The sequence below is a fragment of the Mesoplodon densirostris genome, chromosome 12 (genome assembly GCF_025265405.1).
Source record: "Mesoplodon densirostris isolate mMesDen1 chromosome 12, mMesDen1 primary haplotype, whole genome shotgun sequence".
In the NCBI taxonomy this organism is placed as follows: domain Eukaryota; kingdom Metazoa; phylum Chordata; class Mammalia; order Artiodactyla; family Ziphiidae; genus Mesoplodon; species Mesoplodon densirostris.
The window spans coordinates 28,690,968-28,703,879 of NC_082672.1; the positions used below are offsets into that span (position 1 = coordinate 28,690,968).

The window sequence follows — 12,912 nt, forward strand, 5'->3', positions numbered from 1 at the left end:
CAAGAAAGAGGAGATTGTGGCCTGGACTAGGATGGTATTAAAAGATAAACTGAGGCATATTAAACATTTTAAGAGGGTTTTTTGGAGCAAAAAATGATTCGAATTGGGCAGGGCCTAGCCAGAAATCATTAGAAGCATTTCACCAACAGGAGCTGGGGAAAGACTTCTATAGAGAAAAGGAAGAAGCAAAACAAGGAAATTATTGATAGGCTCTAGTTTAAAGCCTAGTTGGCTGTTGTGATTAGTTGTCCTTAGGTTTCAGTTTTGCAACCTTGAAGTATTTCAGGCTTAGATTTTGTGGTCACAGGCTACCCTGGCATTAGTGCCACCTCAGTCTAATGGTCCCCTAGACTAATTAGCTTTAACAATGGTAATAATGGAAATGCAAGCAGTGGACAGATTGGGGATGTATTTCGGAAGTAGATTCAACAAAACTTGGTGATGGATTAGATGTGGTGTAAGAGAAAGAAATTAGAAATAACTTCTATAGTGCTGCTTTCAGCAGCTGTGTAGATGGTAGCAGTGCTTTTTAATGAGGTGAGGAATACTGGAGTGGAGTTTTCAATATGACTATAGCTGAGAAGTAAGCAATTGGATATATGAGTCTTAAGCTCAGGGGAGAAGTCAGGGCTAAAGTCCTTTTTGTTCTAAACTGTCAGATATGGTGAGATCACCTGGGGAGAGATTATAGCTAAATACCTGAGGCCCTGGTCCAGGAGACGGTATGTCAGAAAATCCCAGAGGAAGTATTTTAAGAAAGAGGAGTGATAAACAGTCACATGCTACTGAGAGAAAGAGTAAAATGAGGACAGAAAGTAGGCACGGTGGTGTCCTTTGGTTACCTAGATGAGTGCTGTTTCAGTAAGTGGCTGAGACAAAAGCACAATTGAAGTGAGTTGAAGACAGATTGGGAGAATATAAAGCAGAGAGTGTGTAGGCCATTCTTTTAAGACATTTTAACTGGGGAGCAGAGAAGCAGCAACTGGAGGGGAACATTAGATGGACAATATTAAAGCATATTTATTTGTTGACGGGAATAATTCAATGGTGATGGAGAAGTTGATAATGTCCCGTGGAGGTGGTAATTGCTGGACTCAAGTCCTAGAAAATGTGAAAGGGGATGTAATCCTGAATACCAGTGGAGAAACTAGCCTTAAGAGAAGGGCGTTTTCATCCTTTCTGATAGGCAAATAGGTAGAAAGTATGGGTAGATGCTCAGATACAGATTTGATGATGGGAAGGTAAAAGAGTTCTCTCATCTGATTACTTCTGAGATAGTAATTGGTATTAGAAGTCTGTTACATTGCTCTGAATTGCAGTAGCCCTGGACGACTTACACATAAATTTATAATTTACAAATTTCCTTGCACTTTCCTTTGTTTAGGAGTGGACTGAAGCATAGCAGAAATGGTATGAGTCTATTTCCATTAAGCTTTGTATGATTCCTCACAAATGGAATTAGTCTGCTTTTCTCATGTTCTCAGACATATTTATTCATACCTGGCATGTTATATAATTGGGCTTATTCTGCCTTAAATTGTAATAAATTTTGCCTGTCTTTTCCAGAATTAAATTATGAATTCCCTCAGGGAGGAACAACGCTTTTCTTTCTTCCCTCTCCCTCCCCCTCCTCCCCTCTCTCCCTTCCATCTTTCCTTCTTTTTAAATTTTACATGGTATTGCTTCCACCTCTAATCCTTACACGTCTGAATTTCCACACGCCTCTGTAAGCTTCTGGAAGCCAGGGGACTTTATCTTTTTTTTTTTCAATTATTGATATCATCTACCCTAAATGAATATAAATGTAACCAAGCTAAAGTTTATTCAAGAATGCCGTAAAGGTGAAGTAATGATCTGTATTATAGTTTAAACTATCTTGGAACATATTATTCACTGAAGAATAAAAAGTTTTAAAAAAATAGAGACTCCAATGAAAATAAATTTTTAAAACTCCTTTAAAAAACAGTATTTTGACAGTATTTGGAAGACTGGCTTGGCTGTAGGAGTAGTACAAGCTACAATAGGCCACGAAACGAAATTATGGACTTTTGTTACTGGATATCTTAGAAAACAGGAAGAACCCTTGTTTTAGGAAAACCCAGTTTTCCTCCCGTCTCCCTCACTCTCACACTCCGACATTTCTGACACCAGAGGTGGCGGGGTTTCCCTCATCAAGCAGTTCTGAGACACCAGCTGGGTGAACTGCAACTTAATTCTGACACTGTCTACCTGAAGATAGCATCAAATCCTACAAATTAAAGGCTCAGTCGCACAAGCCTGCCCCCCTCACCCCCCTTCAGGCACCAGTTGCGAGTCCAGGTTACTTGTGCTTCTGACCAATCAACTATACATCGAGATTGCACCCACCCCCTCCTTGGGTTTGATTGATTTGCTGAAGCAGCTCACAGGACTCAAGAAAACAGTTTACTTGTTACCTATCAGGTTGTTATGAAATGATATGATAAAGGATGGACGTGCAGGTGGAAGAAATGCATAGAGCAAGGCATGTGGAAGGGGGCGTGGACCTTCCTTGCCCTCCTCTGGGTGTGACATTCTCCCAGCACGTCCCTGTGCTCACCATCCTGGAAGCTCTGCGAACCCCATATCATCGGGATTTTTATGGTGACTTCAGGTAGGCATGGTCAGTTATTAACTCCATTTCCAGCCCCTCTCTCCTCCCTGCAAAATGGAGAGTGGGCCTGAAAATTCTAAGCTTCTCATCATTTCTTCATCTCCAATCTAGAAGCCCACCAAGAGTCCCTTCCCTAGAACAAAAGACATTCCTATCACCTAGGAAATTCCAAGAGATTTTGGAGCTCAGCTTCAGGAACCAGAGTCAAAGATAAAATACGAGGACAAGAGATGCTCCCAGTGCTCTTACCACTTAGGAAACCACAAGGGTTTCAGGAGCTCTGTGCCAGGAACCAGGGGCAGAGACCTATATGTATACTTTTCTATTATTTCACACTCCTGTTTCTAGAGTTAAATAAGAGTATTAAACCATGTAAATTAATGAGTTTCTTACTTTTAAGCCCATTATTCTGTAATTCTTATCATCAAAAAGTTACTTACGGGCTTCCCTGGTGGCGCAGTGGTTGAGAGTCCGCCTGCCGATGCAGGGGACACGGGTTCGTGCCCCGGTCCGGGAAGATCCCACATGCTGCAGAGCGGCTGGGCCCGTGAGCTGTGCTCCGCAACGGGAGAGGCCACAACAGTGAGAGGCCCACGTACTGAAAAAAAAAAAAAAAAAAAAGTTACTTATATTCGAGAAGTCTTAAATACAAATACCACCTTAATTTTGGGTAAGGTTTTAAAACATGCACTGTTTTCATATGTATTAATGCATTTGACTTCTGTGTAGTTCTTATTAGTGCTATACCAGCCACTTACTAAAGAAAGGTAGACGAAACCTGTTCTTTACCCTCAAGAAGATTACAGTCTGATGGATGATAACTAACAGTATAAGTAATCGTACTAAAGTGTTACCAGTGCCATAGTACTAGAAGATGTGGGGATAGTGGAGAGACAAAGGAGGGGGAGGTAAGTTCTATTGGGAGAGTCTGAAAGGCTTTTCGTACATGATATAATACTTGAGTGAAAGCTTGGAGAAGGAGTTGGTATCCACAAGGAAGATGGAGCCAGGAAGGAAGCCCATTCCCGGAAACAGGAACAGCATGAACTAAGTCACAGAGACATGCAACAACCTGGCATGTCTGGGAAGCTGTATGCAATTTGTTGTAGCTGGAACATAGGAGATGGAGCAGTAAGGTGGGAAAGCTAGGTAGTTGTTATAATATAGAAAACTTTGTATGCCATACTAAAAAGTATGGATTTTATCCAGTGGAACAGTTGATGATGGGTTTTAAACAGAAGTGTTGCTCAATAAAATTAGCATTTTAGAAAAATCATCCTGGTAGGAGTATAGAAGAAGAATTAGAGAAGAGACAAGAGATACAAAAACAAATCAGGAGACTATTGCAGCAGTAACACTAACTGTGGGGGAGGAGTGGGGTCAGATGCCAGAGCACCCGATTGACTTAATGAGTGACTCTGTGTGAAGCATGAGGAAGCAGTCCAAGGTGATGCCCATCTGTCTGGCTGGGGCAGCTGGGGGGATGGTGATATCTTTCCCTGAGGAAGTGAACAGCAGGGGAAAGGTTAGTTTGGTTTTGAACTTACCAATCAGAAGAGTTTTATTGGGTTGGCCAAAAGTTCGCGTTTTTGCAAAAGATCTTGTGGAAAACCCCGAACGAACTTTTTGGCCAACCCAATATATTGAAGAATCATCTGTATAAAAGGTAGATGAAGCAGTGAAAACAAACATTACTGCCCGGGATTACCATGTGTTGTGAGGGAATAAGAGGGCCCAGTGGGTCTAGCAAACAACACTGATAGGCAGTGGCAGGATCACCAACAGAAAAATGGTTTCCCAGAAACAGGAGAGTTACTGACAATGTCAGCTATCTCAGAGGCCTAAATGAATCTGCTAAATTTGATCATTTGAAGTCCACGATGACTTTAACTTTGGTTTTAGTGTTCTGATGGATAAAAGCTTTGTTGTAGCTGCTTGAAAGTGAATGGTTGAGGTATATGGATAGCAGTTATGTGCTATTTTTCAAGAAATTTAACTTTCAGTGAAGCATAAGGAAATTATGGAATCACAGTGAGAATTTGTTTTCTTTTTATTTATTATTTTTTTTTTACAACTTTATTGGAGTATAATTGCTTCACAATGGTGTGTTAGTTTCTGCTTTATAACAAAGTGAATCAGTTATACATATACATCTGTTCCCATATCCCTTCCCTCTTGCGTCTCCCTCCCTCCCACCCTCCCTATCCCACCCCTCCAGGTGGTCACAAAGCACCGATCTGATCTCCCTGTGCTATGCGACTGCTTCCCACTAGCTATCTGTTTTACATTTGGTAGTGTATATATGTCCATGCCACTCTCTCGCTTTGTCACAGCTTACCCTTTCCCCTCCCCATATCCTCAAGTCCATTCTCTAGTAGGTCTGTGTCTTTATTCCTGTTTTACCCCTAGGTTCTTCATGACATTTTTTTTTCTTAAATTCCATATATATGTGTTAGCATACGGTATTTATCTTTCTCTTTCAGACTTACTTCACTCTGTATGACAGACTCTAGGTCTATCCACCTCATTACAAATAGCTCAATTTCATTTCTTTTTATGGCTGAGTAATATTCCATTGTATATATGTGCCACATCTTCTTTATCCATTCATCCGATGAGGAACACTTAGGTTGTTTCCATCTCCGGGCTATTGTAAATAGAGCTGCAATGAACATTTTCTATTTTTGTACTAAAGTAGAAAGATGTATGCTTATAGCCTTTAGACAAACAGCCAGTAGAGAATTTGGAAGTAGAATTTGGAAGAGTTTTAAGGATATCCCCAAGGGGACAGCTGGAGGGATTAATCTTGAATGGAAGGGTACCTCTTTCTCTGACATTAGGAGAAACAGAAAGGTAGGTGCAAGAGGTATGTTCTTAGAAGTGAGGATTTTGGGGGGTCTAGCACCAAATTTTCTCTCTGGAGTCAGGAAATACACTAAGAGAGAAAGGAGGTAAAGGTTTGTTACTGCAAGATGCATCGAGGTAAATTGGCTTTCCCTAAGGCATATTACTACTGGATAAGTGGTCTGAACCAGGACTAGATCTTAATTTTGAGCTTCTCACAGAGGAATATATCAGTAATCTTTGAACCACCAGTCCTTGGTATATGTATCAAGGGCTCAAAAAATCTTGATTAAATATTACAAAGTAAAACTTTGTTATGACTGATCCCAATTAGAATTCTAGTTTAGTTAATACAGCATTGGTGAACTGATTTGGGGGAGATTTTCTAGCACGTTACCTCACTGTAAAAATTTCTCTTTAATTAACAGTGTTTCTTTCTAATCCCTCACTTCACTGTCCCAATTTGCAAGGAAAATATCTGGGGCCTAGAGATCATGTTGTATTTCTCTTTATGACACCATAGCCAACTCATTTCTTAGGTTTTACTAACGTAGATATCACAGAAATGTAAGCTGCTTTTAAAACTTATATTATGAGATATTAAGAGACCTACTTCAGATAACTTGAATCTCACTTTGGCTCAAGTTTTCTGTTTAACTTGTTTTGTAATATTGGGATTTTAATTTTTACAACACACATATAACTTGCAACAAAACATTTCCTACATACTGCCTAGGTTTTTGAACTGTCTTCAAATTAAAGTATTATCTGCGTTGTTCAAATTTAATTCAAAAACTAGACAGTTGTCTGGAGGACGTGGGACAAATTTGTTAACATAAGCATATAGACAGTATTAATATCTTTTCTGTTATCATTTAAAACCATTTGGAGTGTCTTCACAAGTTGAAACTTTAAAAACAGTTCTTCAGGTGAATATAGCATATAAAATCAGCTGAAATGATTAGACTTGTAAGTGTATATGGAAATCAGTGTTATATATCTCCCAGTGGTTTTACAATTTAGTCGCTAAAAGGTAAACTATTGCTGGCCTGTTTAGTTTTGTGCATTCAATTTTAGGTTAGAGCAATGACTTTTTTAACATGAAAATTAACCCCCTCCTAGAGAATTAGTATTTGCATATTTTACACAAAACTGTTTATACCCAGAAAGAGTAGGCAAAACAGTTTTGTGATTAACTTGGCAGTTCTAGATGGTTTTTTTTTTCTTTCTCTCTATTATGAATTTCATTAAATTTTTATGCTTTTCTTTTTACACAGTATGGAGGTATTAAACTGACTTTGGCTGACTGTGGTTTTTGCATGAAGCAAGCAGAAAAGTGTGTTGTAAAAAGGGGATAGATTGTTGTAGGGTAGACTATCTTAGCCAACCTTTCTGTTGTTGTAAAATTATTAAGCAATTCTTTTCCACAGCATACATTTCAAAAATAGATATTGCTTCACTGTATTTAATGGTTGTTATTATTTTTCTTCCTTTAAATGAAGTAGTGAATATGTGTAAGCTAGCTTTGAAAATACTTGGAGTTCTAATTTCAAATCACTATAATAATTAACAATTACCCCGGCCTTAGAAACTGACTTATCTGCTCTGTTAGGTTGCCACTTATCCCTTCATGGACATTCGAAATAGTCTCAAAGAAATGTGTCCAGAAAGAGCAAATTATAAAAATGCTTAGGAAAAACATGTGATAGTAGATTATAGTTGGTTTTTTTTTAACAACATTTTACTTAAAAAGAGTGACAAGTCTTTCTGTGTGAGTGGAGGCATTTAAGTATCCTCTTCTAGCTTTCTTGGTATCCATTTTTGTTTTAACACAAGTAAATTAAGGCAGATTGTGTGTGTGTGTCTGTGTCTGTGTGTGTGTGTGTGTGTGTGTGTGTGTGTGTGTGGTGTCCAGCATACACCTGTTCTTTTGCACCAGATTTCAAAATGCTTTGTTTGACACATAGGATAAAAAATTTTAAGAACACAGAAGTAAAACTGAAAAATGATTCTAAAAAGAGAAGTGGATTAAATAGTTAAGTGATAAATATGTCATTTTGTATAGAGTACTTCCATTTAAAAGCATAGCATTCTGAAAAATTTACTGCATCTTCTTACTGCATTACATATTTTTAATTACCCTTACCTGTGTGATTTTAATGATAACTAATATTTATATAGCACTTTATTTGTATAGCACTTTAGGTTCCCTTTACCAACGTACTTTGTTTAATCTAGTTCATATTTAATATGATGTTTAGTGCTTTATGGTTAGCCTATGTGAATAGCACTTTATAATACCAGTTCATTGTTACTGCTCTTCAGGCACATTTCCTTTGAAGCATACATACTATTTTTATTATCTCCATTTAAAGATGGAAAATGAAGTTCGATGATGTTAGGTGATTGCATTGTTACTTTAGCTGTTGTATCAATATAGTCAACTTTAATTTTGGTCAGTGTTTAATAATGGCTCCTTACAGAATTTTTCTAGCTGGATAATTTTTCTTAGTATTGATGTAGTATTTGACCCCATCTAACTACTTTGAAAAATATTTTTATTTTTTTATAAGATGATAGCACAACAGTTTAGGAACCTTAGAACTGTATTATCATCTGGTCTTAATTGACTTTTTCACCAAATTATCTTTCCTTCAAGAGAAAAACTTAATCTAAGATATACCATTTACTATCACTGTTTGAAAGAAGGGAAGTATTTACAAACATTATGTAAATAATGAGTCAGATAAAGGGTATGTAACCACAACCCAGTACTATTGTATACAGAACACCAAAAGGGAATTTTTAAATACTAATACAGTAGAAGTCCTCTGTGTAGTTTTGATTATTGCAAAAAAAGAGAAAGGAGCTATTTTCATCTACTAATATTTACATACCATAAACTATCATTTAACAGTTTGTTAATTCACAGATTACTTTTGAAACTGTTTCAAATTTTTTCAAAATTAGATCACATTTTATCGTGCTTTTTGAAAATGATAAAAAGAATAAGATAAATGAATGGTTTATTAATAATGAGTGACTAGATCACTGCTGAAATTGTTTGAGTTACAAAGTGAATTTATTAATTTACTAAACATTTAAAACTTTTTTGTGACATGTATTTTTCTACAGTAGCTGTAGTTATAATGTTGCACTTGTTATGAATTTCATTTCTGTGAAAGCATTGTACTCAGACAACTATAGTAGGATTTTTGTGTTGTAAAACATTGTGTTTACTTGCAGAAATTTTGCTTGTTCATTATTTTAGTTGTTCTTTGACATTGTCTTAAGAATGAGATTTTTTGATGCAGTGGAAACTATTTCACTTGGCAAGTTAGGTTGCAGCTGTGTTATCTATGTCACCATGATGTATATAAACATGAATATTACAGGTGTTTTCTGTGCAGTCTCTGAAAAGGAAGTACCTGCTATTTCAAAAATGCTAAAGAAATGTGGGTGTGAAACATTTTAACCCTTTCTTAATTGAAAGCAGTCAAGGAGTCAGTTTTATTTTTCACATTTTTTTTGCCATAACTTTTAAGACCACTCTGAGTTACTAATAAAGTCAATTCCATGATAAGCAAATGTGTTTTCAAAGTAAGGCAGATTGACTTTAATATAGTTACACTTTCACTACCACTGTATTCCTTCTTTGATAAAAACTATTCTGTAAAAACTTTAAAGTTTTGTAAACTCTTAAAAACTAAGCGTATAAATCATTGCCACTCCTTTCGACACGTGTCCTGGTTTGCATTGTAAGCAACTATTTCTCATCCAGTTTTTGCATCAGTAACCCAGGAAATTACGCTTTCGTTTCTGATTTGCCTTTCCTATTACAGGTTAACAAAAATCTCTCATTTACTTCAGTATCAGCCTCCTCACAACAGTCGAAGTCAAAACAATCAAACATGCTGGACGCTCATCAGATTCTGCGTCAATTTGGTTTCACTCAAACTGGTGAGCCCCTTTCTTGCTTTAACTGTTCTTTCAATGTTCAGATTCTATTTTTTAATGGATATCATTTATTTCACTTCAGAAATCTATCTCGTAGCATTGTAATGGTCAGTTTTCACACATGATGAATTATATTCCAGCATTTTTTCTTTCTAAATTATTTCAAAAGCAAATTTGAATTTGGTAACTTTATTATTATTTTTTTACAACTTTATTGGAGTATAATTGCTTCACAATGGTGTGTTAGTTTCTGCTTTATAACAAAGTGAATCAGTTATACATATACATCTGTTCCCATATCCCTTCCCTCTTGCGTCTCCCTCCCTCCCACCCTCCCTATCCCACCCCTCCAGGCGGTCACAAAGCAGAATTTGGTAACTTTAATAGTAGACACTCCCAACCTCTATTCTATTGAGCAGATAATAACTTAAAGGTAGCAAAACGTGTGAGTTTTAAACATGTATAATATGAAATCTGATTCAATTTCCCTTGGGTAAAGGAACCATAGTTTATGGATAATCACATTTTGTAATTCATTTCAAGGAAAGCCCAGATAAAATGCATTTTGGCAGAACCAGAATACATCCTGCCAGTACTATCGTGTTTCTTCAAAATTAGAAAATTAAGAAAATATGCAAAGAAGCTAGTTATTAAAACGTATATCAGTCACAGAGTTGAAATGAACTATACAATTGCAAATTTTTAGGCTAATGTTTTAAATTAATTTGAATAAGGTTTTCAGAGGATATCGAAGAAAAAGCATCTAGGTGAGAAATGTGTATTTTTGGTATTGAAAGATGACTATTTCTATTCATTAGCTTTAGGTTTTTTATGGTATTTTTTCTGCTATTGAAGTCTTTTAGAAAGATGAGACAGCTCAGAATAACAAAACAGTTGTCTTTGACAGAGAGTTATAAGAAGAGGAAGAAACTTGAGCTTGAAAAGATCAACATACTTTATTTAGAAATTTAGGAACAATATTACTTTTCTACTTTGAAGGTATTTGGAGTTTACATATGCAAGTTATTTTAATATTGCTACACTTTAATATCACTGAGTTACGTATTACAGTGGGAAAATACTTGGTTCAGGAACTCTTATGTTCAGTCTGGCTGTGCCTTTTATTATCCTTATTACCTGCAAATGTTAGAATCTTCATTTTAAAACTAGAAATGATGTTTGCATTATATATTGTTGAAGTTCAAATCACAAAGCATGTATGAAAGCACTCTATAAGCATAAGATACTATATGAGTGTAACATACTTATATTGTAAACAGGGTGAGTGTGTACATTAGCTTTGAAAATACTTTGAGTTCTAATTTTAAATCACTAAAATAATTAACAATTATCCCAAACCTTAGAAATTTTAGATTTCTAGTGTTGCAGATACCGCTAAAAGTTAGAGCAATAGCTTTGTTTGTTCTTGTGTACAGTGGGGGGCCCACCGTGGCTGCTCCTGTAGACACATTCTCTGCACCCTAACTCAATACTTGGTTTGCCTTCAGACCGATGACTAGGAGGGAGGGAACCTGTCTCCACCACTTGATCCCTATCTTTCTGCTGAGGTCTAAAATTCTTCCAGGAACAAATCTTTCCTTCCACATTTCAGGATTAAGGGGATAGAACATAAATGTCTGATTGATTTACCAGATTGATTAAAGTTCATTCAAGTAGTGTCTTAAGTTTATCAACCAATAAGGTGTAGATAATAGATATAAAATTGTTTTTCTGTAAACGGAAAGAGCAGAGAGGATAGATAGGAAGGCCTTTGAAATGGAAGCACGATTACCACTGTGACAGATAAAGACTAAAGATAAAGAATAAAAGGAAAGCCCGATATGATAAAGGCAAGTCTTGCAAACTTCACAATTATAGGTAGGATTGGCTCCATTTACCTTCAGCTTTCCATGGCCATATAGGCCTTGAGTGGGCCTTTTAAATCATGCATGTCCCTTGGTGTGTGCACTATCCCAGGAACATTACCACTAAGCCATGTAATACATGGTAAGAATGCTTTGCTTGATTTTTAGTTATTAAAATGCTTGACCTCATTTTAAGGCATATCCTTCCTATAAAACTTATTGAGATATTGCTGTATAGAAAAGTTATAAAAGCAGACTATGTAGTCCTTTGCAAAATGGCCAAATCCATCTTATTCATTAAGAAGCCAATCTTTGTGGAAAAAAATCCTGCAGTAGGAAACAGGTGAACTAGTTTCTACACCTGACTTCACTTCTGAATGACTATAGAATCTTTAGTAATTTCTTCAGGCCTCAGTTTTCTCATCCCTGCAGGTAAATGAGGGCTCTGGATTTGGTGAGTTTCTGTCTTAAAAATTCTGTGAGTCTATTCAATATTCAAACCAGTTTTAAAAAGGGATAAATAGTTAAGTGTTCTTGACTGTACAACTAATCTATTAGAATCTGAAATGAAGGACTATGAAAACAATGTAGTAGGATGTTTAAAAATAAAAATCTTACTGAAAAGCTATCAGCTTTTGGCTTTGTACAGTATAAAGAAAGACCATTTACACAGAACTAGTCAATATGGGCCCACTGGCCTTCATGCAAGAGGCTTAAGTGGAGGGGTTGATTTGATATATATTATATATAAGTGAGTTTATATGCTGGAAGACCAGACCCAGAAGTGCATTTACGGTCTGCTGTGACTTCTATTGACCTTATTCAAGGTGAGTTCTGGGTAATGGAGACTGCTAGAAAAGTAAGACTTTCTTTCTTCCTTGGTTTGTATTCTTCAGAGTTTCTAGAATACTATCTTTATTCATTCTAAAATCATTTTAAGTGGCTACTTTGTTTAAGTCCCTTTCTTAAGGATATGGGCTAAATATGGCAGTCTCTGCCCTCAAGGAACTTACTGTCTGGTTGGGAAGACAAATGAGCACGCAACAAATTATGTCAGAGTGTGATAAATTCTAAAATCACAGTATAAACCAAGAGTCACTGAAATATAGAAGGATAAAGCAGCTGAGCGATTTCTCACACTTTACACGTCCACGCAGAACTCTTGCCCCCAAACAGTTCCTCCACTTCCACTTCCCCTGCCCCACACCAGGTCTTCCCACCCAGCACTCCGGCACACGTACCCAGTCATTTAGATTGAACCAGAAGCCATTCGGGATCCCTCTTCTCCCTCCACTTCCCTGCTTTTACTCCTGTCCCTTAGCTTATTCTCCCCATAGCAGACAATGTGATTCTCTGAAAAATAAATTAGATCCTGTTACTTCCCTGCTTAAAACTCTTAACTGGGTTTCTATGGTGGTCAGAATGAGTTCCAGAGTCCTTATAATACCTTCCGAGGTCTCGCCTCTGTCTTTGTCATCGGCCTCATCAGCAGATGGGGCTGCAGGAGGGCACGCTGAGCCGAGAGACAGGCAATTAAACAAACAATTGGAAGCGAGCTTGACTTGGCTAGGCAGTGGTTTGAATCTTAGGTTAGCTGGAGGAAATGGTGAGATG

At 36.9% G+C, this 12,912-nt stretch overlaps 1 protein-coding gene across 6 annotated transcripts in view; it reads left to right on the plus strand.

Annotated features, from left to right (window-relative positions):
• Nucleotides 1-12,912, plus strand: part of AHI1 (Abelson helper integration site 1) — a 211,851-nt gene that overhangs the window by 80,186 nt on the left and 118,753 nt on the right. For all 6 annotated transcript variants that reach the window (XR_009533948.1, XR_009533949.1, XM_060114693.1 and 3 more), the window contains exon 21: nt 9,319-9,436. Coding sequence is in view for 4 of the 6 variants with exons in the window: in XM_060114693.1 (XP_059970676.1) it covers nt 9,319-9,436 (118 nt within the window). In the remaining 2 variants the exon portion in view is untranslated. The remainder of the gene's footprint in view (nt 1-9,318; nt 9,437-12,912) is intronic.